The 26,074-nt window shown below is 46.4% G+C and overlaps 1 protein-coding gene and 1 long non-coding RNA gene across 2 annotated transcripts in view; one reads left to right on the top strand and one right to left on the bottom strand.

Annotated features, from left to right (window-relative positions):
* The window catches only part of LOC103168757 (ovostatin homolog 2), a 61,452-nt gene extending 54,867 nt beyond the window's left edge, over positions 1-6,585 (top strand). The window contains exons 30-36 of the mRNA XM_007663450.3: positions 30-239; positions 1,147-1,271; positions 2,725-2,815; positions 3,416-3,484; positions 5,259-5,358; positions 6,088-6,154; positions 6,424-6,585. Coding sequence (XP_007661640.1) covers positions 30-239; positions 1,147-1,271; positions 2,725-2,815; positions 3,416-3,484; positions 5,259-5,358; positions 6,088-6,140 — 648 coding nt within the window. The 3' untranslated portion in view covers positions 6,141-6,154; positions 6,424-6,585. The remainder of the gene's footprint in view (positions 1-29; positions 240-1,146; positions 1,272-2,724; positions 2,816-3,415; positions 3,485-5,258; positions 5,359-6,087; positions 6,155-6,423) is intronic.
* Positions 6,586-9,124: 2,539 nt separating this feature from the next.
* LOC114817763 lies at positions 9,125-13,737 on the bottom strand. The gene is made up of 3 exons (XR_003765615.1): positions 13,591-13,737; positions 9,493-9,581; positions 9,125-9,364 (listed from the first exon to the last, which is right to left on the bottom strand). It is a non-coding gene; the product is annotated as an uncharacterized LOC114817763 (long non-coding RNA).
* Positions 13,738-26,074: the final 12,337 nt, after the last annotated feature.

Here is a 26,074-nt window from a genome sequence, read left to right as displayed (position 1 = left end):
CAACGACTCTTTCTGTTGTACCTTTGCAGGACACGGCCATTTGTCTCCACGCCCTGAGCCTCTATGAGACCTTGACCTTCTCTAAGGGCCAGAACACGGTCACTATCAGCTCGGAAAGCTCCAGCGAGGTCTTCCAGGTGAACGGGGACAACCGCCTTCTGCTCCAGCGCTCCGACCTGGTCCAGGTCCCCGGGAATTACACGGTGGTCGTGGCCGGCAACGGATGTGCCTTCATCCAGGTAACTCGGACTCTTTCCCAAGCACATCGGCCTGGCAGAGGCACCTGGGACCATTCACTCAGTTGAATACTGAGCGCTTACTGTGTGCAGAGCACTGTACTGAGTGCTCGGGAGAGTACCACGCAACAATAAACAGATTCCCTGCCCGCAACGAGCTTACGGCCTAGAGGGAGAGATGGACATTAATATAAATAAATTATAGATACATAATAAATTACAGATGTTTCCTCCCTCCACGCTGAACCCATTTAAAGTTTGAATAGAGAGTGGATGAAAACTCAGCCCAGAGGATGTTAGCTTTATTGCCATGAGTATTTTGTAGATTTACCCACAGAAACGGACCTAGAATCTGATTGAGAACTGGCAGGGAGGATTTGGAGATGAACCCACAGGTATGTTCATCCTGGATATCGGAACAGGGCGGCCTCGGGCAAACGATAGGTCAAGATGATTCCTTAACCCCAGCCTTCCTCGGCTTACTGTTTGCTAGCCCAGGGGTTTTCTCTCCTGTTGTTGACTGTCGACGATGGTGAGGGGGAAGTTGAAAAACTCAGTAGGTTCTCGTTAAGAGGCACAACAAAACCATTACTAAAGAAACGTCTCCTCCAAGAGGCCTTCCGCGGCTAAGCCCCCCTTTTCTCTTCTCCCACTCCCTTCTGTGTCTCCCTGACTTTATTCCTCCCCCAGCCCAGCCCAGCAGCACTAGTGTCCATATCTGTCATTTATTTGTATTAATGTCTGTCTCCCCCCGGCCCTTAGACTGAAAGCTCGCTGTGGGAAGGGAATGTACCTGTTTATTGTTGTATTATACTCTCCCAAGCGCTTAGTACAGTGCTCTTCACACAGAATGTGCTCGATAAATACGATTGAATGAATCAATGAATGAATCATTGTGTGTCATCTGTAGACAACGCTGAGATACAATGTGCTGCTATCGCGGATAGGAGCGGGATTTTCCCTTTATGTGGAGACGGCAAATAGCAGCTGTACAGATGGATTCCAGGACAAGTTCGACTTGGTCATCACCACCAGGTAAGAGTCTCTCTGTGACTCAACTCCATTAAGAGGGACATTCAATCATTCAGTTGTATTTATTGATCGCTTACTATGGGCAGAGCACTGTACTAAGCTCTTGGAAAGTACAATTCAGCAAAAAAGAGAGACAATCCCTGCTCGCGACAGGAATTGTCAGGGAGGGGGAAGTCGGTTTCAGAAAGCAGTCGATTTATTGAGCACCTAGAGTGTGCGGAACACTGTAGTAAGTGCATGAGAGAACAATAATAATTATTATTATTCCTCTAGGCTGTAGCTTGTTGTGGGCAGGGAAAGTGCCTGCTGATTGGGTTGTATTGTACTCTCCCAGCACTTACTACAGTAAGTGCTCAATAAATACCATTGATTAATTGATTAATAATGGTGGTATTTCTGAAGCTCTTACTATGTGCCAAGCAATGTAGTAAGAGCTGGGGTAGATACAAGATCCGGGTCCCTCATGAGGCTCGCTGAGTAAGAGGGAGAAGAGGTATTGAATCCCCATTTTGCAGTTGAGGGAACTGGGACACAAAGAAGTTAAGTGACTTACCCAAGTTCACACAGCAGACAAGTGGCAGAGCCAGGATTAGAACCCATGTCTGAGCCCAGAGTACAGTATAGTAGTTGCAAAACACATTCCCTGTTCACAAAAAGCTTACAGTCCAGAGGACAGGAAGTTTACCCGGATATGTTCTTAAACAAATGAAATGAGGTAACAGTGCCATGGAGATTTCAGACATCTGGAAAATTTTTGTATTATTATTATTATTTTTGTTGGTATCCCAGCTCTGCCACTTGCCAGCTGTGTGACTGTGGGCAAGTCACTTAACTTCTCGGTGCCTCAGTTACCTCATCTGTAAAATGGGGATTAACTGTGAACCTCACGTGGGACAATCTGATTACCCTGTGTCTAAACAGTGCTCTGCACATAGTAAGCGCTTAACAAATACCAACATTATTATTATTACTGGAGTTAACACAAGTGAATCAGGTTGAACACAGTCCCTCTCCCTATCTCCCTAAAAGGGAGTAGGATTTAATCCCTATTTTACAGTTGGGGAAACTGAGGCACAGAGTAATTAAGTGACTTGCCCAAAGTCACACAGGAAGCATTTGGCAGTTTCAGGATTAGAACCCAGGTCCTCTGACTCCCAGGCCCAATGCTCTTTCCATTAGGTCATGCTAGTTCTCAGCATTTCTGAGAAATCTCACAAGGAATCAAACCTAATAAGGGGAGCCTTACCAAACTAAGAGCTAATGAATAAGCTTTGTTTCCTATAAACTAGAAATTCATTTAGTAATGAAGCTAAAAGTGATAAAAGTTGATGAACCTGAACCTATATGCAAAATTTATGCTAAAATGGGAATGGTAAAATGTCTGTATAATTTCCCGCTCTGATCATTTTTGACAACCAAGTTTATAATTCTGACCATTTAAATTTCTTCATGCTAGCTACACTGGAATCCGCAATAACTCTAATATGGTCATCATGGATGTGAAAATGCTTTCAGGGTATTCTGTGGTTTCAACATCCGTGGAGAAGGTAAACAAAATCAGGTGAATTCTCTAGGGGATATGGAAAGGAGGGTTTTTGATTGTTCAGCAAGAACTCCAAAATTCCTCGGTCGGGTTCCAAGTTCATTTCTATTTCCGTATGCAGACATAGAAAAACCTGTATTCTCCGCCGGGCCTTCCTGAAGTCAATTTTTGCCTTAGCCAACAGCAATTAGATTACTTTAGATTACCAGTCCATGGTAAATAGTCACGTTTGCAATCTATTTGTGCCATCGGTGGCATTTGGGGTTCACGGCATCATAACAGTGCCTTAGCCGTGTGAAAAACGGTCCGCTCTCCTGGCCTCCATAACTTCGTGATCTAGACTTCCTGCTAATCCCTGATCTTTAACCATAATCAAGTGCTTTCAATTAGAGCTGAAGAGACCCAAAATGATGAATTTCTAACCTATTAGCTCTTTGAAGTCTATTCCCTCCCATTACTCAACCCCTTCCTCCTAAAATCCGGGCATCTTTTTTCCTCCTGTGGACCCCCGTTAGGTAGAGTGAATACTGATGTAAAAAGCATTGCCCTTTCTGTTGTTCTATATGTCTGAACCTCTCCATCTTTCCCGTTTCTTTATTTAAAGCTGAAGGAGAATACTAAGGTGATGAAGACCGAGATCAAGAATAACCACCTCCTGATCTATATGGACGATGTAAGTGTAGAGAAGGTTGCTTATAGCACTTCCTACTAGATGTGGTTAATCTCCTTAGGGGGGGATGGAGCAGCTTCTGTAAGAGGGAAGACCAGAAAGTAGTAGAAATAGTCAAGTATTACGCTCCTAAGTGCTGGGAAGCAGCCTGGCCAAGTGGAAGAGCCACAGGCCTGGGAGTGAGAGGGCCTGGGTTCAAATTTGACTCAGCATGTGAATGGCAGTGTGACCTTCACTTCTCTGGGCCTCAGTTTCCTCATCTGCAAAATGGGGATTCAATACCTGTTCTCTCTCCTACTCAGATTGTGGGACCTGATTATCTTATATCTACCCCACACTTATTACAGTGTTTGGCACGTAGTAAGTACTTACCAATTATTAATAATAGAAATAATAAAGGATTCATAGATGGAAATTAGGGCCCTTGGCCCTCAAGGGGCTCATAATATAGGAATAAAAGGGGGAAAGAGGCTGGTAACAGACATATAAGAAAAGATCATTTAGGAACGTAAGGGATAAATTGATTCAGTCGTATTCATTCATTCAATTGTATTTATCGAGCGCTTACTGTGTGCAGAGCATTGTACTAAGCTCTTGGAAAGTACCATTCGACAACAGATAGAGATGATCCCTACCCAAAAAAAGGCTCACAGTCTAGAAAGGGGGAGGCAGACAACAAAACAAAGCAAGTAGACAGGATTTATTGAGTGCTTACCGTGTGCAAAGCACTTGGGGGAGTACAGTATAACAGATACATTCCTGCCCACAATGAGCTCACAGTCTAGAGGGGGAGACAGACATTATGATAAATAAATAGATAAATAATAGATAAATGCAAAGTAAAATTGAAAAAGCCGTAGAACACCGTGGCTAGAAGAGCAGAGTTTCGGGGCTCCTCGCTGCTCGGAGTTTAATGGATCCAACACGTGCCCACAGTGGCCGGCACAGGTAAGGCCTTTCCTCCATTCTAACCCCCACACTGTGGCTACTTCAGCTGTTGAAAGGCTAGTCACATCTGGGAAAGTGTGACTGAGGTGGGAATGTCGCTGAAGTCTACACAGTCTTGAAGAGTGGACAGGGCAAATCTGGGAAGTCTACAGCACTGCAATTTGTTTGGAGTCTTCTACCTTCCTGCTGCTCTGGGTAACTTGATCGGCCAATCAATTGATGATATTTGTTGAGCACCTACTTTGTGCAGAGCACTTAGGAAAATACAGTGGACGTGTTCTCTGCCCTCAAGGACAGCGTCTAATATGAGGAACTTCATCACACTGGACTGTGTCCAACCCGATTTGCTTGTATCCACCCCAGCACTTCAGGGCCTGGCATACAGCAAGCCCTTAACAAATACCATAATTATGATGATTATTATTATCACTCAGTGGATAATGTGTATTTGTGCACGTGTGCCCGTACGTGCACAGAAATACAGAAACTGAAGAACTTATAATCAGGTTCCTTGTACTTAGAAGCCAGTGAGAATAGGAATGGAATTTTCTCCCTCCTTTGTAACTGTGTTGTATTGCACTTTCCCAGTACAGTGGTCTGCATACAAAAGGCACTCAATAAATACCACTGCTTGGATTGTAACTTCCAAGGACTCTTAGCACAGTGCTCTGCACCTAGTAGAAACTCAATCAGTGCAATTAAGGGACAGAGTAAATTACAAAGAAGTAGATTGAGGTCATTGAGAGGGCCATATATATTGGTTGTGGATTAGGTAATGTGTGCTTGGAGAGTGCGTTTATTTCTGGACTATCGATCCTTCTGTTCACAGCTCCGTTCGGAAGTCAGTTTCACGTTCTCTGTCGAGCAGACTATCCCTGTGTCCAACATTAAGCCAGCGTCGGTGAAGATATATGATTACTATGAAACAGGTATGAAATCAGCCACCCATGGCCTTCCATGCACAACTGAGTAAAGTGGGCAAGAGAGATGAGGGTTCTTGAACTGAGGACTTTTCACCAAATGCCCCCAAACCCAGAGAGGGGGTAAGAGGGATTTCTTCCTTCCTCTTTTGGCATTTTTTTTTCTCTTGGCCAATATGAGGCCAACCCACTTTCACCCTCCAGACGAAGAGAAAAAGTTTCCAAAACTGAATCAGGAGATGAGAAAAATCAACTTAGAGAATTGTTATCCCATGTGGAATAAAGGTCGTTTGGGGTTTATCCCAAACCCTTTATAAAGTGGGGCAAATTTTTCCATCACTCAAAACCCAGCTGGCTAATTTTTATTCCAAGTGGGAAGGATAAATCCTGAGAAAAATTCCAAAGGCCTTTTCTTCTTATTTTTGTAAAGACCAATTTCGCATTGACATTGATTCGCTTACTTTTTCTGGGGATTTGGGTGGGTACCGAGGTCACGTGGGGACAAGGGATTCATCCAATCGGATCTACTGTGACCATGAACAATCCGTGGGGATTTTCTCCGGAAGAACGAAGATATCTGTTCCTTAATGGTCTGTTTCCCCAACTGATCTTTGTGGCATCCTAAAACTCCTCCAAACAGGGTGATTCCCGCCTCCTTGCTTAGACTGGACGGTTATCACCATCTGGAGCAGTCTTATTGAAAGCTGGATCTCTGACTACCATTTTCCTGTTTTCCAGATGAGTATGGGTTGGCTGAATACAACACTCCCTGTGGTCAGACTTCTGCCTGAGAAATGAGGAAAAGGTAAAGTGGTAAAAATTACATCTGACTAGGTAGATCCAACAGGAAGGAGGAGAATGGGTGGGTGATCGGGGGAAGAGCGAAGGAGAAGACGTGAGCTCCTCAAGTGCTCCTGAAAGTTGGGAGAGGCATCTTGTCTGGAGCAGGGGTGGAATGTGCCGAGAAGCACGAAAGCCACGTTCCAAACAAATCGCAGAGCACATTGCCACAATGGATGACAAAACTCAAGAAGCCTAACCTTTTTTCCCTCGATTTTCTTTTTGTCATCCTAGGCCAAATTCCCGATTTTTGACATTCCATCTGTAGCAAATCTCTTTCCACTTCATTTCCCACTCTGGACTTCCGTTTTGATGATCCCACCCGGAAATGAATCTTTTCCTCGTCACGATCCTGATTTTCATGTTCCGTCATTCTATTAAATGCCTTTTTCTCGAGTCTGTGGTTTGAGTCATTATTGTATCTAACACCTAACCACCCAGAAAGGCCCAGTTAGACTTCAGTCGATCAGTGGTACTTATTGAGCGCTTACTCTCTGCAGAGCAGGGGAAGCAGCATGGCACAGTGGATTGAGCACGGGCCTGGGAGGTCACGAGTTCTAAACCAGGCTCCACCACATGTCCGCTGTGGGACTTTAGGCAAGTCACTTCAATGGGCCTCACTTACCTCATCTTGTAAAATGGAGATTGAGACTCTGAGCCCCATGTGGGACAGGGACTGTGTCCAACCTGATTTACTTGTACCCACCTCAGTGCTTAGTATAGTGCTTGGCACATAGTAAACTTTTAACATATAGCGCAATTATTATTATTATTACTATGCACAGTATTTCTTTTGGGCAGGGAATGTGTCTACCAACTAACTCTGTGGAATTGTACTCTCCCAACCACTTAATATGGTGTTCTGTGCCCCCACAATCAGGAAAGTCTGCTGTGTGACCTTGGGCAAGTCACTGAACTTCTCTGTGCCTCGATCACCTCACCTGTAAAATGGGAATTAAGACTGTGAGCCCCACGTGGGACAACTGATTACCTTATATCTACTAGCGCTTAGAACAGTGCTTGGCACATACTAAGTGCTTAACATACCATAATAATAAATAAATACCAAGGCACTATATTAAGTGCTCAGAGGAGTACAGCAATAGCAAAATTCACCTTCCCTGTCCTTAGTACCAATAAATAACAATTATTAATAAATACCAATGATTGAATAATCGTCAACTCTTTGCACTCCTTTGGGCTGGGTAGGCGTGGCCTGAGATGTTTGTAGCTTCCAAGATTATGAATTGTCCCACGTCATCACTTTATATTTGGCCAGAAGGCACCCATGATTCTCACTGAATAATCTGAGAGTTGCTACCTCGTGCTTGGTCTCTCCAACGCCGGCCTGATGTTGGGTGTGAGCGTAAAATCCACTTTGAATATCTCAAAGACAAATAAGGATCTGTTTACTGAGGGCCAGGGAATATAACCTTCGAATTTTCAGCTGACTCCTCTGAGTTTGAAAAATTGAATTCAAATCCTACCTGAAAGGGTTATCCACACCCAGGTTCAGTATCCATGGGGCAAATGGTGTTTGGGTATTAATTGTGCTTTGATAATTAAGTTTGAGTGTCACAGCACAATAAGTGCTCTGGCTTATGATCTCTGTAATCTGTGTTGCATCTTCCACCTGCCAAAGTGAACAAACGATTTCGGGATTAGCATCTGAGCTTCCTCGATGAGCAACAGGAGTCACTGTACATTAATTCTTCCTAAAGATCCTGAAGAATTATCATACATTCATTTCTAAGTGATCGCGATACCAGCTTCTGTTCCTTTTGATATAGCGTACGGTCATTTCCCTTAATTTCATTTACTCTTTGCTCACCAGTTCCGTTTTTCTTCTGAATCTTTTTCCCGTCTACTTTGTCTTTCCGTTGACTCTTCCCTTTGGAACTCACTGGTAGACTAACGAAGGTCCAAAACAGCTCCTACCGAGTTTGGTTGCTGATCATTGCTCTCTATGTTTCTATTGAATATATTTGGGAATATTTTCACCGGTTAGAATAATAAGAGTGATAATTGCGGTGTCTATTAAATACTTGCTGTGGGCCAAGCACTGTACTAAGCGCTGGAGTAGATAGAAGATAATGAGGCCAATTTATCAACTTCTTAAAATCTCCAGGGGTAATTTTACTAGGAAAGTCTTGCCTGCTCACTTCTCTGCTGTCTCTCTGAATCACTGGCATTCCCTGAGCAGCGACTGGGTGGAAGACACTGTACTAAGTGCTCAGGGGGGAGTACAGCAATAGGAAAATTCACTTTCCCTGTCCTCAAGTAGCCTTCCTCTTTCACCTCCTTCCCATTGCTCTCTCACCTAAACCATCAATCAATGGTATTTACTGATCACTGTCTGAGCAGACCACCGAACTAAGCATTTGGGAGAGTACAATCCAACAGGGTTATCAAATTCTCTCCCCACTTCCTGTGAGCCCCCAGTTCCATCCTCCACTCCCATGCTCCGACTCTCCTTTCCTGTATCTTCCACTTCTTTTATTTTTTCCCCCCTTGGTGCTTGTTAAGCACTTACTCCGTGCCAGGCACTGTTCTAAATGTAAAGTCATCTGGTTAGACACAGTCCCTGTCCCACATGGGGCTCACGGTCTTAATCCCCATTTCACAGATGAGGTAGCTGAGGCACTGAGAAGTGAAACGATTCGCCCAAGGTCACCCGGCGGACAAGTGGCGGAACCGGAGTTAGAAGCCAAGTCCTTCTGACTCCCAGGCCGGTGCTCTAACCCCTAAGCCACTCTGCTCTCTCTCTAACGGCTCCTCCCGCTTCTGCCTTGAGGCGTGCTCTAGCCTCTCCTGTATTAAAAAACCTTTTCTATCGTCCTATTTCCCGCCCCCCACCATTCCTGTCAGGCACATAATACAGTTCTCTGCAATAGGGTATGTATTATTATAATACGTAATAGTGTGTATTATGCTCAATATATAAACAGATTGATGGAAGTTCCTTGAATGAGATGTCTGCTCACTTCTCCTCCATCGACTCTCTTCTTGACCCATCAAAATCAGCGGTTTACTGACTTCACTTCCCCGAGATTAATTTCCCCTTCCATACTGGGGGAGTCCAATGAGCTCATCGAAGTCCAATAGGCTCTACTCTCTCATACTCTTCCTCGGCCTCTCTCAGCTGTCTTGGATACTGCTGACCATGCCGATCTTCCTGGAAATAATAATGATAATAGTGGGATTTGTTAAGCACTTACTACAGGCCAAGCACTGTTCTAAGCGCCGAGCGCTGTTCTTAGCACTGGTTTCGCTCCCCTTCCTGCCCCGCTCAGTTGAACTCACCTGCTTCTTCTCTGCCCTTCTTGACTTCTCTTTCCAGTTTCATTGCCTGGATCTGATTGATTCTTCATCTCATCTCTCTACGGCATGGCCTGATAGAAAGAACGTGGGCCTGGAAGTCAGAGGTTGTGGGTTCTAAACCCAGCTTTGCCACATGTCTGCTGTCTGATGTTGGGCAGGTCACTTAACTTCTCCGTGCCTCAGCTCATCCGTAAAATGGGGATCAAGATTGCGAGTCCCATGCGGAACACGGACTGTCCAACCTGATTATCTTGTATCTACCTCGGCTTAGAACAATGCTTGGCACATAGTAAACACTTAACAAATGCCATACATTATTAACTGCGAGCATACATATTTGCCATTTATATTAATGTCTGTCTCCCCCTCTAGACTGTAAGCTCACTGTGGATAGGGAATGTGTCTGTAATATTGTTATATTATACTCTCTCAAGAGCTTAATACAGTGCTCTGTATACAAAAGTGCTCGATAAAGACGATTGACCGACTGACCGCTTGAGTACTGATCGAGAGATGCAGCGAGGCCCAGTGGATAGAGCCCAGGGCTTGGTGTCTGAAGAACCTGAGTTCTAATCGTGGCTCCTCCACTTGTCTGCTGTGTGACCTTGGGCAAGTCACTTAACTTCTCAGTGCCTCAGTTACCTCATCTGTAAAATGGGAATTGAGGCCGTGAGACCTATGTGGGACAGGGACTGTGTCCAACCCGATTTGCTTATATCCACCCCGGCACTAAGTGCCTGACAGTACGCGTCTAACAAATATCATTATTATGATTATTATTATTATTATCACTCTGCACTTGTTGTCTTGCGAAGTCCGCCTTTCCACTGAGATCTCTCCCAAACCCACCTCTCCAAGCCCATCCACCCATCTGCTCTCTCATCTCCACATCCCTCTTGCCACCACCGCTTTGCCACTTCAAGGTCCCTATAACAATAACATTAATAACGTTGGTGTTTGTTAAGCGCTTACTATGTGCACTGTTCTAAGCACTGGGGTAGACACAGGGGAATCATGTTGTCCCACGTGGGGGTCACAGTCTTAATCCCCATTTTACAGATGAGGTAACTGAGGCACAGAGAAGTGAAGCGACTTACCCACAGTCACACAGCTGACAAGTGGCAGATCTGGGATTCGAACCCGTGACCTCTGACTCCAAAGCCCGGGCTCTTGCCACCGAGCCACGCTGCTTCTCTGCACCTCAAACTCAGTATGTCTGAAATAGAACTTCTCATCTTCCAGAGGCACTTTCCCATCTCTGATAATAACACCACCCATCCGTCCTGTCCCTAAAGTCCATATCGGTCCCGTCATCCTCAGAGTCTTTCAGTCAAGTGTTAAATCCCGTTGGTTCTTCCTGAATGACATTTCCTTGATCCCTCCCTGCCTTTCCACCCAAGCCGCCAACGCCCTATTTCAGATTCTTGTTTTATCATGACGAGATTTCCGTATCAGCCTCCTCACTGGACCCTCAGCCTCCCTCCTTCAGCCCGTACTCTCATCTCAGCTGTCCGGCTCAGCTTCCTAAAACTTCCCTCAGCACATCAGTCAACCAATCAATGACATTTACTGAGCGCTTACTGCTTGCAGAGCACTGTAGTAATAATAATGATGATGGTATTTGCTAAACGCTTACCCTGTGCCAGGCACTGTACTAAGCCTGTTTGTGGATACCAACAAATCGAGTTAGACACAGTCCCAGTCCCACGTGGGGCTCGCAGTCGCAAACCCCGTTTTACAGTTGAGGTAACTGAGGCACAGAGAAGTGAAGTGACTTGTCCAAGGTCACACAACAGACAAGTGGAGGAGCCGGGATTAGAACCCCTGCCCTTCTGACTCCCAGGCCCGTGCTCTATCCACTGCGCCATGCTGCATCTCTAAGTGAAGCGCGTGGGAGAATACAATACAACAGAATGAGTGGACAAGTTCCCAGCCCAAAAAAGGCTTACAGCCTAGAGAACAAATGTCTAGAAGCAGCATTAACCAACTGTATCTACTGAGCGCGTGCGGGTGCAAAACTCTCTAGTGAGCATTTGGGTGCTTAGTACCTTCCTCTCCATTAGTAGACCCTCAATAAAATCAAATTATTGATGGGTTGCCCTAAGGGAGCTATAACATCTTATAGAGATTTGTGGAGAAGAATGGAAGACTTTCTGGGTGACTAAAGAGGTAATGAATTGTTACTTTGTGGAGCAGCGTGGCCTAGCAGAAAGGACATTGGTCTGCGAGTCAGAGGACCTGGGTTCTAATCCCGGCTCTGTCACTGATCCGCTGTGTGACCTTTGGCAAGTCACTTCACTTCTCTGTACTTCAGTTTCCCCGTCTAAAATGGGGATTAAATCTTACTCCCTCCTACCTAGACTGTGAACCCCATGTGGGACAGAGACTGTCTCCAACCTGTTAACCTTGTATCTACCCCAGTGCTGAGAACAGTGCTTGGCACATAGTAAACACTTAAATACAATTACATCATCGGGCGGAGAGTTGATTTTTCCATTAATAATGATGGTGTTTGTTAAGCGCTTATTATGTGTCAAGCACTGTTCTAAGTGCTGGGGTAGATACAAGCTAATAGGACTGGACACAGTCCCTGTCCCACATGGGGCTCACATTCTCAATCCCCATTTTACAGACGAGGTAACCGAGGCCCAGAGAAATGAAGTGACTTTCCACCGGGCCACACTGCTTCCCGTTGTTTTTTCCATTAACACACTCTCCATCCACTGCCCTGACCATACATCCAGAATGGTTCGCTGTTTGGGCAGGTGCGGACGAGACGGGAAAAGGCGGTTGGCTGATTTCCATCCTCGCCTCTATTCCTTGGTATCTCTGCAGCTGAAGAGGCAACAGTGGCACTTACTGAGCAGTTACTCTGCCCACAGCATCGGGATCTAAGGCTTCGCAATCTGGTGGGGGAGACGGACCCTTAAATATTTTACAGCTAGGAGAGGGTCTTGAGGCTAAATATATGTATGGAAGTGCTGGGGTGAATTCCAAAACTTAGGGAGTAAGAGCTCAAGTGCAAACGCGACACGTGGGGGGGGGGGGGGGAGGAGGGTGGGGAGATGAGAAATTAGTCAGGTTAAGGTGTTGTCACATCAGAAGGGGAAGGAAATTCACAGAAACGGAGGGGCGTGAGCGAAGGTTTGAAGATGTGAACGAGGCACGGTGAGTTGGTTTGTATTAGAATCAAGTGTGGGCCTGGTTTGGAGTAGAGCAGGAGAGAAGATAAATAGGAGGGCAGAGAGCTGATTGAGTTCCTTAAAAGTCGATAATGAGGAGTTTCTAATTGATGCCGAGAGGGAAGGGCAGCTTTTGCAGTTTTTTGAGGAGCGGGGAGATGGGTGCTGAATAATATTTTTGAAAAATCATATTCATATGTATAGTGCTCTGCACTTAGTAAGCGCTCACTAAATGCAATTCACTAAATGCAATACATGAGTGCTAAAGAGGGTGAAAATAGTAATGTTGGTATTTTTGAAGCGCTTACTATGTGCAGAGCACAGTTCTAAGCGCTGGAGGAGATACAGGGTCATCAGGTTGTCCCACGTGAGGCTCACAGTCTTCATCCCCATTTGACAGATGAGGTAACTGAGGCACAGAGAAGTGAAGCGACTTGCCCACAGTCACACAGCTGACAAGCGGCGGAGCCGGGATTCGATCCTATGACCTCTGCCTCCCAAGCCCCGGCTCTTTCCACTGAGCCACGCTGCTTCTTTGAACCTGAAAATAAGTTCAAAGGCCGGAAAGGTGGCTGAAGGGATGCTTAGCTGCAGCTGGGGGTGCTGGGAAATGAATTAGGGCAAGCTTTTGAGGGGGCAGAAGAGTGCAGACAAGAGACAGTTGTCATTTGGGAAATCTTCACTGTGAATAGGGTCAAGTTTGACTCCAAAAGGCAGCTACACACACCCTCCTACGTCCACACACACACACAAACACACTCACATCCACACCCTGCCCCAGTGACTGTTTTCCACACCCAACCACCTCACCCTTCTCTTCCCTTGAGGGACTACTGGGAACAATGCAGACTGAAATATTACAATGCCTTAGTGAAATTGCTTTTCACACTAAGCTCACCTGAAAATGTTTCCCAGGAGTGGTTAATGCCTGAGTGATCGGGATGAGTTTCTTCCTAGGCAACCAACTCTCCCCTACCCCTGCTTCCTGCTCTTGATCTCCCTTGTGAAGCATCAGAGCCCGGTACAACTGAGTCTCAGAGGGAATTCATTCGTTCGATCGTATCTGTTGAACGCTTATTGTGTGCAGGGCACTTGGGAGACTACGACGCAACAATCAAAAGACACATTCTCTGCCCGCAAGCGAGCTTACAGGTTAGAGGGTCCTTCGTCAGAAACTGAGACTTTTCTGTGCCTCAGTTACCTCATCTGTAAAATGGGGATTAAGACTGTGAGCCCCACGTGGGACAACCTGATTCCCCTGTGTCTACCCCAGCGCTTAGAACAGTGCTCTGCACATAGTAAGCGCTTAATAAATACCAACATTATTAGCGTGACTGGCTTTCTAGTTTTCTGATTCTTCCGGTCCAGAGTGCCAAGTCGGGGAAAAGGTTGGGGTTCGGTTTAGCCGGCACTCAGTCCCTCTCGCCCTGAGATTTCAGGGAAAGGGACCCGAGCATGGCCCAGTGATTCTGCATGACAAGGGTTGGGTTCGCTGCCACGGAGTTCCAGCAGAGCGACCGGTTTTCGGCTCCACCTCATCCGACCAGCCCAACAGTGTCTCTCTGCGGAGATGTGGGAGTCTCTCGGGGCACCGTGTGTTCTGCAGGTTTCGTTTTCTCTACCTTTCTCCATGGCGAGGACCGGGAGACGGGGGAAGTGTCCAGTTCTGTTTGCTTCTTGGCGTCTGTCGAAGGAGCGCGTGTGTGTGAATGTGTGAGTCCATCCGTCCAGAGAGGGTGGGGGATGGGAGGGCGGGCCTTTGTTTGTTCCACAGGGAAAAATGATTGATTTGTTTTCTCCAGTGGGTCATCTCAAAGTAGCATGGCTTAGTGGATAGACCATGGGCCTGGGAGTCAGAAGGACCTGGTTTCTACTCCCGGCTCCGCCTCGGGTCTGCCGTTCATTCAATAGTATTTATTGAGCGCTTACTATGTGCAGAGCACTGTACTAAGCGCTTGGAATGTACCATTCGGCAACAGAATTGTAGGCTGTCTGACCTAGAATGAGTCACTTCACTTCTCTGGGCCTCAGTTACCTCATTTGTAAAATAGGGATTAAGAACGTGAGCCCCATGTGGGACAACTTGACTGACTTGTATCTACCCCAGTGCTTGGAATTCTGCTTCGCACACAGTGCAAGCTTAACAAGTCCCATAATTATTATTATTATTATTAATAATAAGAGCTGTCAGCATTTAGAATTGTTATAGAAGCAGCATGGCTTAGTGGATAGAGCACCGGTCTGAGAGTCAGAAGATCTGTCGCTTGTCTGCTGTGTGATCTTGTGCCTCAGTTCCCTCATCTGAAAAATGGGGCTGAAGACTGTGAGCCCCATGTGGGACAAGGAATGTGTGCAACTTTATTTGTCTGCATTCACCCCAGGGCTTAGTACAGTGCTTAGCCCCTAGTAAGAGCTTAACAAACACCACAATTATTATTATTTCCCAACAGCTCACCAGGGCCATTTAACAATCGTCAAAAGTGCTTGGGTCCTCTTTCTCCCAGTAGGGACATTCATGGTGGTCTTGGCAGTACCTATTTACTGGTTTTGTCTGCCTGTTTATTTGTTTTAATGTCTTCTACACTGAGCCTGTGTGGACAGGGATTGTCTCTGTTGCTGAATTGTACTTGCCAAGCGCTTAGTACAGTGCTCTGCACAGAGTAAGCCCTGAATAAATACAACTGAATGAATGAACGAATACCGTCAACTTCTCTTCCATGTCCCCAGCCTCTAAAAGATGACCCAACAGCTGTGTATCTTTTCCTTCATGCTCCAAAATGACACTGCCCCGTTCCCAGGTAACTTTTTTATTTATGTATTTTTTTCTATTCTCTCCCCCTCATCCTCATCGGTGGTATTTATTGAGTGCTTACTGTTTGCAGAGCACTGTACTAAGCGCTTGGGAGAGGACAATGCAAGAGTTGGACATCCAGGGGAGAGGAAGTGGGAAAGTGTGGGACACTGCTAGCCTGCTCCAGTCCAAGGCAGTGCCTTCCTAGATGTGCAATTCATTCATTGTCATATCTTTTGAGCGCTATGGGCAGGACATTGTACTGAGCGCTTGGGAGAGTATAATATAACAATAAACGGTGATATTCCCTTGCCACAGTGAGCTGAATCACAGCTAGGAAGCAGACCCAGGCCCCATTCCAGTCCAGCCCCTGTGGGGAGAGGGGCTATTTGTCTTGCCTTTTGCTGTCCAGTTGTCTCCGACCCATAGCGACGCCATGGACACATCTCTCCCGGAACGCCTCACCTCCGTCTACGATTGTTTTGGTGGTGCATCCGTAGCGTTTTCTTGGTAAAAATCCAGAAGTGGTTTACCACTGCCTCCTTCCATGCAGTAAACTCGAGTCTCCGCCCTCGACTCTCTTCCATGACGCTGCGGCCCAGCACAGGAGAGTTTTGACTTGTAGCAGATTGCCTTCCACTCGATAGCCACTGCCCAAGCTAGGAATGAGTAGGTCTCTGCTTGACTCTCCCTCCTGGAGTCGAGACTGGTAGAGTAATGGAAACTCCATCCTGAGAAGGAAGAGGGGCTTCAGCCCTGAGCAAATATGTGGCCCTGAACTTGTAAAGGGATTACCTTCCTGGAACTAGCCCCCTTGCCCGGATCCCAGCCCGGTCACAGAGCTGGCAGTGGGTACACTGGGCAATGGGATGGGGTCATTCAGTGGTGCCCTGGTGACCTAGGTGGCGGAGAGTGGGTTTGCTGGCTGAGAGGGTGGGGAGGTGGTGGGGAGCTCAGAGAGGCAGGAAGCCATGCTCCTACCCAACCGCCCTGTCCCCCCGACCCCAACCCTCCTTTAATCTTTTAAGCCTTCTTGAACTCTTTCTTCCCTGTGCTCCGAAGCACAAACCCACCTCCTCCCACCCCCTGAAGCTCCCCTCCGTGTAATTTCCCACCTCCCCACCGACAGGCCACATAACAATAATAGTATTTCTTAAGCACGTACTATGTGCCAAGCACTAAGAGCTTGGGTACCTACAAGGTTATCTGTCCCACATAGAGCTCACGGTCACAGTGTCTTGCCCCTTCCCCCTCCCCCGCCCCCCACCAATACCACGATTCTGGGAGTCTCAGGCACCGGATTGCCCCAAGTCCTACGTGCTCTCAGGGAAGGGAGGTTAAAAAAGGAAAAGAAAACAAAACAGGCAGGGTGGGGTCAGATTTGGGGTCACTGGGAGGGTTGTCACCTCTGGGGCTCTCTAGGGGTGGGGTTGAGGAGATCAAAGCTGAGCAGGGTCAGTGGGGCCAGTGAGGAGAGAATGGGGGGTGGGCGGGTGGAGTAAAGAGAAAGCAATAAATAATAAAAAGATTGACCTGGCTGACAGGTGATGGCATCACGTTGCATTCCACCGGTCGGTGTGTTAGAGGAATGGGAAAACGCCCCTCTGACACTCACCACCCAGGGCTCCCCCCTCTTCTGCTTCCTCTGCTGCTCCCAGATCAGCTGGAGTTGGAGAAGAGAGCATATGTGCGGTGGCGGGGAGAGCAGGGCGGGGAGAAGCAGCGTGGCCTAGTGGCTAGAGCACAGGCCTGGAAATCAGGAGGACCTGGGTTCTAATCCCTGCTCCGCCACTTGTCTGCTGTATGACCTTGGGGATGCCGCTTCACTTCTCTGGGCCTCAGTTCCCTCAACTGTAAAATGGGGATTAAGACTGTGAAACCCATGGGGGACAGGGACTGTGTCCAACCTGATTAGCTTGTATCTATCCCAGTGCTTAGAACAATGCTGGACACATTGTAGGTCGCTTAACAAATGCCATCAGTATTATTATTATTATTCAAAGCCTTATTGAAGGCACATCTCTTCCAAGAGGTCTTCCCTGACTAAACCCTTTTACTTTTCTTCCATTCCCTTCTGCGTCGCCCTGATTTGCTCCTTTTATTCACCCCCCCCATCCTAGCCCCACAACACTTATATACATATCTGTAACTTATTTATTTATATTAATGTCTGTCTCCCACTCTAAACTGTAAACTCAATGTACGCAGGGAACATATCTGTAATATTGCTATATTGTACTCTCTCCAGTACTTAGTTTAGTGCTCTCTGCACACAGTAAGTGCTCAGTACATTTGATTGACTGATTAACTGCTTTTTTCTAGCCCACCTTGGCTCATAGTAAGTGCTTAACAGTGGCCTAGTGGATAGAGAACAGACCCGGGAGTCCGAAGTTCATTGGTTCTAATCCCGGCTCCACCACTTGCCTGCTTTGTGACCTTGGGGGAGTCAATTCACTTCCCCGTGCCTCAGTTACCTCATCTGTAAAATCTGTAAAATTGAGACTGTGAGCCCCACAAGGGACAAGGACCATATCCATGGTGATTTGCCTGGATCCACCCCAGTGTTTAATACAGTGCCTGGCATGTAGTCCGCGCTTAACATCTACCACCATTATTATTATTCTTACCATTTAAAAAAAAAAAAACGTGGCCAAGTGCACCCACTTAAGCTTCCCCTGTCTCGGACCCACAGGAGCCCTGGTTTTTCCGTGGGTCTAGTGACAAGCTGTGAGCATCACAGCTGTTCTCCACTCTTTCTCTCTCCCCTTCCAGTAGGTGCATAAATCAACATTCTTTATTTCACGGAACAGCGCCCCTACTCCTTTATCCCAGATCAATTTGTCCTCTTTTTTTTTTCACCTGTGGTATTTATTGAACACTATGTAGTACTGAAGAACTCGGGAGAGTATAATAGAGTTGGTAGACACGATCGCTGCCCTTGAGAAGCTTACAATCTAGTGAGAATTCAAATCGCAACTCAGCAGTCAACTCCCTGAGGAGAGTTTCGCCATTTTCCAACCCATCGCTCATACCTTCAGCCTTGTCTGATCCCACCTGCTTCCACTGATGTGAGGTTGCTGCATGTATTTGAACACGTCGGTGTTTTTTAGCACCACATTAACCACTTCTCTATTGAACTGTCAGTGCCTTGTGGGCAGAGAAGCCCTGTTATCATCGTTTCCAAAAATTCGGGCACCTTAGGGTGCTCAGTAAATACTTCGTTAGCGGACTGACTGACTGGTGGATTGATTCACGTCACTCCCCTAGGGCCAGATGGCTCACTTTGCCCTGATATCATCTACCTCACCACCAAACCATTTGCCACATCCTCCAACTGGCCTGAAACTCCTTCACCCTCCATATATGGCAGACCCCCACTCTCTCCACCACCTGAGCCTCATTAAGTTCACATCTCCTCCGAGAGGCCTTCCCCAATTAAACCCTCTTTTTCATCTTAAGCATTTGGATATGTGACCTTTTGAGTGCCCTCAGGCTTGTAAAATGTGTATATATATATATATATCCATAAATCATATTAATATCTGTCTCCCCTCTAGACTGCATGTTCGTTGTGGGCAGGAAGGCTTTCTATCAACACTGATGTGTTGTCCTCCCCCAAGAGCCTAGTACAGAGCTCTGCACACAGTAAACACCCATAAAAGCTCGTTGTGGGCAGATAATGTGTCTGCTTATTGTTGTAGTGTACTCTCCCAGGCGCTCAGTACAGTGCTCTGCACATGGTCAGCACTCAATAAATAAGATTGAATGAATGAATGAATTAATGAAATACCACTGATGGATTGATTGCATGAATTACTTGTATTTCCCAAGACACTTCTGACTACCAGAGGGAGGCCCATCAGATAACAACGTTTCCCCACTTCTTATTAAGAACTCAAATCACTTCCAGTAAAGATTTCTTTATTGGCTTTTTTTCCCCAAATGCAGCCTATATCCAGTCCAAGTTACTCTGCTCATTTCTGAACAGCTCTGAAGGGTCTTTGAAGAGAAGGTAACCTATCTGTCTTCCATATAAGCCCAGCACATTAAGAGGGTTTTTAAAAGTGTTTAATCATGACAGAGGATAGTTATTCTAATTTATTCTGTCATATATATTTACCATCCTCATTAATATTGAGATTTATGGGCTAGAACACCTGATTTAAGGATCTTCTTGAGATTAGACTAACAGAGAAACAAAGTGGAACATTGTGACATTACTCATGCTGACATCAGCTTCATAAAAGTTTTTCATTTCCCCTAAACCTATTACCTCTGACACAAGTGTAGCAGGGCAAGGCCTCTTGCAAATGATCCCCAAGTGCGTGCACAAAGGACGTGGGTGCAACTTCCCCTGAAAGTTGATGAAATTCTTCATTTCCGACACGCCTCAACCGGGGCTTCGGCCCCAGACGATTAGAAATCGGGGCGACCAGCGAGGTCTTGTGTGAGAAGCATCAGATGGAGAAGCAGAGAGGCCTGGGATCGCTCCCTGGCTCCGCGATTTTACTAGGAAATGACATCAGGTGGTTTCCGAGAAGTGCAAAGTGTTTCTCAGTTATTCACTCCTTGAACTGACCGCTTCTGAATGAGGCATCTGTCATTATCCCCATTTTATGGTTGAGGAAACTAAGGCCCAGAATGGGGAAGGGACTTGCCCAAGATGAGATTGTGAGGCTAGGAGGAAGGGCAGGGATCATTCCTCTTCATTCTTTCCACAGCCATAATGATACTCTGCCTCCAGAGACCTCTCCGGCAACGTAAATGATGGTACTGATTTTTGTGGGGTGAAGCTGCCGGTTAACCCTCGGAGCCCACTGAGAAGTTTACAGTCTAACTGGGGAAGACTGGGAAGATACTCACTAAGCTCTAAGATTTTTGAGAGCAAAAGTATGATTGGGTAAATAGTTAAATAAGTGAAAGCTGATAAAAGTCAAGAACATACATATACAAAGATGTATAAACCTAAATGCTAAGGATGGGAATTGGACGGATGCAACTGGGGAAGGTTGAGCTTAATCTGGGAATGCCTCCCATTAGAGGTGGATTTTCCGGAGAGTTTTGAAGATGGCAAGAGTTGGGGTCTGGTGGTTTTGAAGGGGGAGAGCAAGAGGATTCCAAGTAGGAGGAAAGGGATGAGTGAAGTATTGGGGGTGAGCAAGTTGAAAACAAGCTACAGTAAGAAGATTTGGGGGGTGTTGTTGGTTTTTTAAATGGTACTTGTTAAGAGTTTATTATGTGTCAAGCACTGTTATAAGTGCTGGGTAGATACAAGATAATCAGTTCAGACAGAGTCACACGGGGCTCACAGTCTAAGTAGGAGGGAGAAAAGGTATTGAATCCCCATTTTGCAAATGAGGAAACTGAAGCATGAGCAGTTAAGTCACTTGCCCAAGACCACACGGCAAGCAAGTGGCAGAGCTGGGTTTAGAACCTAGGTCTTCTGAGCATTCTTCAGGCCCGTGCTCTTTCCACTAGGCCACGCTGCTTTCTCTGCTTCATTTCTGGGGAGTGATGAACTGTGCAAGTCGGAGGCTGGGATGGTATAGTGGGAGAAACAAGTTGATAATGATAATTGTGGTATTTGTTAAGCGCATACTTTGTGTCTAACTAAGTGCTGGGGTGGATACAAGCAAATCAGATTGGTCACAATCCCTGTCCCAAATCGGGGCTCACAGTCTTAACCCCATTTAACAGATGAGGCAACTGAGGCCTAGAGAAGCAAAGTGACTTCCCCAGGGTCACACAGCAGAGCCAGGATTAGAACCCCAGAAGGAGAGAATCGACGGAGTTCCTTAAAACCGGCGTTGAGCAGTTTCTGCTCAATGCAGAGAGAGATGGGTAACCCCTGGAGCTTTTTGAGCCATGGCTCCTTAAACTTCCTCCCCATTTTCCTTCTTTAACCTCCTTTCTAACTTTCTCAGCACCTGCCCTCCCTTTCCGAGAACTTCGCGACCTCGTGTCATCTTTGACTCCCCCCTGGCTTTTACCACCTCCTTTGGGTGCCAATTCTTCCTCCGCAATATTTCACGGACTCTCCCCTTTCTTTCCAGCCTTACAACCATCGGCCTGGCCCAAGCCCCAAACCTCTTCCACCTGGCTTTGCCTCCACAGTCACCTTCTTGCCTCCAGCATCTCCTCTCGTCAGTCTATCTTACATCAGCTACCTGAATCCCCTCAAAACATCTTTCAGAGTGCATCGCTTCTCTTCTAACCAGCACAGTGTAGTGGATAGAGCATGAGCCTGGAGGTGAGAAGGTCATGGGTTCTAATCCTGACTCCACCACTATTTTGCTGTGTGGGCTTGAACAACGCACTTCACTTCTCGGTGTGTTAGTTACCTGATCTGAAAAATGGAGATTAAGACTGTGAGCCCCATGCGGGACAGAGACAGCATCCAATACAATTTTCTTTAACCACCTCCACGCTTAGTACAGCACTTGGCACATAGTAAATGCTTAACAAATACCACAAGTATTATTGTTATTATTATTATTCTAAGAACCTCTGATAGTGAGCTATTTCACTCTGCATTAAGTAAAAACTATTCAGAGTTGACCTTAAGAGTATTCATTGGCTGTCTCTTCCTCTTACTCATCCACTGTCTTCCGCTGCTTTCCAGCTCAGATTCTTCAATGTCTGTCACTTCTTTTTTCCCCCCGATGGTATTTGTTTAGTGCTTACTATGTACCAGACACTGTACTAAGCGCCGGGGTAGATACGAGCTAATCAGGTTGGACGCAGTCCCTGTCCCACATAAGGCTCACATCTTAATCCTGAGGTAACCGAGGCACAAAGAAGTTAAGTGACTTGCCCAAGGTCACACAGCAGACAGATGGCGGCGCCGGGATTAGAAGTCAGGTCTTCTGACTCCCAGGCTCTTTTCACTAGGCCACACTGTTTTGAGTTAGCTTTGAAAGTCTCCCTCCACCTTAGCCTCCATGGCGGTAGAGGCTTGTTCTCAATGTATTCCCCAGTGCTTTGCACACAGTAAGTTCCTAAAACAAACCACAACAACAATAATTACTATTATTTTTGTTATTATTGTTATTATGTCACTCAACTCTCCCATTGCTCACATCTTTCAGCCTGGCTGGCACTCCCTCCCCTCTTAAGTCTTCCATTCCACAACCCCATCATCTTCAACGCTCTCAAAAAAGTCACTTCCTCCAAAGGTCTTAATCCCTGATTTAATCCTCATCTTCCCTATCTTGTCATTGCATCAACACCTAAACCCTCTTCGGTATGCCCGCTTGGAATGTAATTGTCTCCTTCTAGTTTTATCATCTGTAACCCCGCTTTTCCTCTTTTGCCATGGGCGATCTGCGTGGGCTCGTCTCTTCCAGGAGACTGCAAGCTCCCGGGGGGCAAGGACAACTTCTGCTTCTATTGCTTGTTCCCAGTCGATCGGTCCATCGATGATATCTTTCGAGCACCTGGGGTAGAGCTCTGGGAAAGGTCAATAGAGTAAGTCGACATGAACCCTGCCCTCAAGGATCTTATTCTACCTACAGTAGGCGTTCAATAAATTCAGCGCTTAGAACAGTGCTTGGCGCATAATAAGCACTTAACAAATGCCTTCATTATTACCGATGATGATGATGATGATGATGAACAAGCCTCTAATGCAATCGCTTGTGTCCATAGATCAGGAATAAACTCCTCCTGGAATGGCATGGGGTTTTCCCAACAGAGCCAGGAGACGCGGATGTAAGTGTTCTGCATTCCTGTTGGATGTTTCATTCTGATGCACAGGATTCAAAGGAGGGGATTCAAAACCATAACATGTGATCGGTGCTGCTACTGTGAAGACCCTAGTTGGAAGAAGGAGCCTGGGTTTCTCATGACCCCCCCTACACCTACTCTCCTCCTGTTCGACTCTTTGCTTCTTCATTCGGTCACTCATTCATCCAATTGTATTTATTGAGCGCTAGCCGTGTGCAAAGCACTGTACTAAGCGCTTGGGAGAGTACAATACAACAGTAAACAGACACAATCCTGGCCCACAACAAGCTTACAGTCCAGAGGGGGAAGAAGACATTAATGTAAATAAATGAATAAATTATAGCTGTGTAAATATGTAAGTTTCACATATGTACATACATATTTCCTCGTTGAAAGAGCGAGGCCTTCAAAACTGACATGGAATTGGACCGAAAGGGCCCTCAATTTTACCTCAGACCCAAGTTAGAGAGATGAGGAGGTCATGAGAAACACCCCACCCCAAATAAACCACAGGCCTGGGAGTCAGAAGAAACTGGGTTCTGATTCCGGCTTTGCCACGTGTCTGCTCTGTGCCTTGAGCAAGTCCCTTCAATTCTCTGTGCCTCAGTTACCTCATCTGTCAAATAATAATGATGATGTATGTTAAAGGCTTACTATGTGCCAGGCACTGCTAAGTACTAGGGTGGATACAAGCTAATCGAGTTGGACACAGTCCCTTTCCCATGTGAGGCTCACAGTCTCAATTCCCATTTTATAGATGAGGTAAGTGAGGCACAGAGAAGTGAAGTGGCTTGCCCAAGGTCATACAGCAGACAAGTGGCAGAGCCGGGATCAGAATCCCTGACCTTCTGACTCCCGGGCCCGTGCTCTATCCACTACGCCATGTTAGGGATTAAGATTGTGAGCCCCATGTGGGATAGGGACAGCGTCCAACCTGATTAGCTTGTATCTACCCCAGCATTTAGCACAGTGCCTGGCACATAGTAAGCACTTAACGAGTACCATAAGAAAAAGGCAGTAGAGGGAAAAAGGAAGGGAAACAAAAGGAGGAGGAAAAAAATATTATTGAGGAGGTGGATGAAGATGGTGGAAATAAGGGAGCTGTGGCGGGTTGAAGGATTAGGGGGGAAAAAGAGGAAAGGGAATCTGGAGAAGAGGGAAATAGCCATGATAGGATTGGGTACTGAATGTCAAGAAGTTTCCTTTAACATCTTTCTTTGTTTTCCTTCCAGCTCACCTTACTTATAGACCACCTAGAATAGAGGCTTTGTTGGTAGAAACGGCATGGCCTAGGGGAAGGAGCTGGCAACTGGGAGTCAGAGGGCCTGGGTTCTGATCCCAGATCCACCGCTTACCTGCTGTGTGACCTTGTGCAAGTCACTTGATTTCACCTTGCTCAGCTCCCTCATCTGCCAAATGGGGATTCAAAAACCATTCTCCCTCCTAGTTAGACTGTGAGCCCCAACAAGGGACCTGATTATCTTGTGTCTACATCAGTGCTTAGGGCTTGGCCCATAGAAAGCACTCAACAAATACCACAGTTATCATTATTATTATTAGGAGATGAGTAATCACCACATAACAGCAACAGGAGCCCAGATTTCAGATTTGAGTTGGAGACCAAGGACTGCAAACACGGCGGTGGGTAAATGACCTTCTCACAAGGAACTGGAAGAGGAAATCATCATCATCGTTATCAGCATCGGTGGTATTTATTGAACACTCACTAGGGGCAGAGCATTCATTCAATCATATTTACTGAGCACTTACTGTGTGCAGAGCACTGTACTAAGTGCACTGTCCTAGACACTTGGGAGAGTACAAGATAACAGAGAAGCAGTGTGGCTCAGTGGAAAGAGCATGGGCTTGGGAGCCAGAGGTCATGGGTTCGAATCCCAGCTCTGCCACTTGTCAGCTGTGTGACTGTGGGCGAGTCACTTCGCTTCTCTGGGCTTCAGTTCCCTCATCTGTAAAATGGGGATTAAGACTGTGAGCCTCATGTGGGACAACCTGATTACCCTGAATCTATCCCAGCGTTTAGAACAGTGCTCTGCACCTAGTAAGCGCTTAACAGATACCAACATTATTATTATTATAACAGAGTTGGAATACCTGTTCCCTGTCCACTATGAGCTTACAGTCTAGAGAGAGAGACAGGCATAAATATAAATAATTTATGATATACGATTTAAGGACATGTTACATGAGTGCTGTGGGGTTGAGGATGGAGCGAATACCAGATATCCAAAGGTTGCAAATCCAAGGGCACAGGCGAAGAAGGGAGAGGGAGCTGGGGCAAAGAGGGCTTAACTGGGGAAATCAGAGAGAAATCCTGCCTCAACCCAAGCCTTCAGGAATAATATGACTTTGCTAATGAGAGGTTTGCCTAAGCATGACACACCATGACTTCTGCATAACTTCTAAAATGCAAAAGAGTATTTGTGCCACACCCCCACTGGAGATTTATAAAGCCGGCAGCTGAGTGGAGAAAGGGTCAGTGAGGAAGAGGGAAGGAACCGCTCTCTGCTGCTGAAAGGATTCGGCCCTCTTTCTGAACCGAGTTGAGCTGGTGTCCGAGAGCCAGCAGGAGCGGTGCTGGCTGGCTCCAAGAGGGGGATTCTTCCACTCCCCCCCTCTTCTCTTTCTCCCTGGACCAAGATGTGGATCAAGATACTGTGGGGCGTTTGTCTCCTTCACTTGGCGTCTTGCCAGGCTCCTGAAACGTAAGCACCCGCCCAGGTTTTGCCCCCTCCTTGCGTTTGCCGGCCGAGATTCTCTCCACTCGGTTGCGGTTTCGAATAAGCGTCTAGGTCTCTGGCCCCAGAGGCCCGTGACCCTATTCGAGGACTCTGCAGAGCAAACTGAG

Source organism: Ornithorhynchus anatinus, chromosome 17 (genome assembly GCF_004115215.2).
Source record: "Ornithorhynchus anatinus isolate Pmale09 chromosome 17, mOrnAna1.pri.v4, whole genome shotgun sequence".
NCBI lineage: Eukaryota > Metazoa > Chordata > Mammalia > Monotremata > Ornithorhynchidae > Ornithorhynchus > Ornithorhynchus anatinus.
This window is presented reverse-complemented; position numbering and strand designations above follow the sequence as displayed.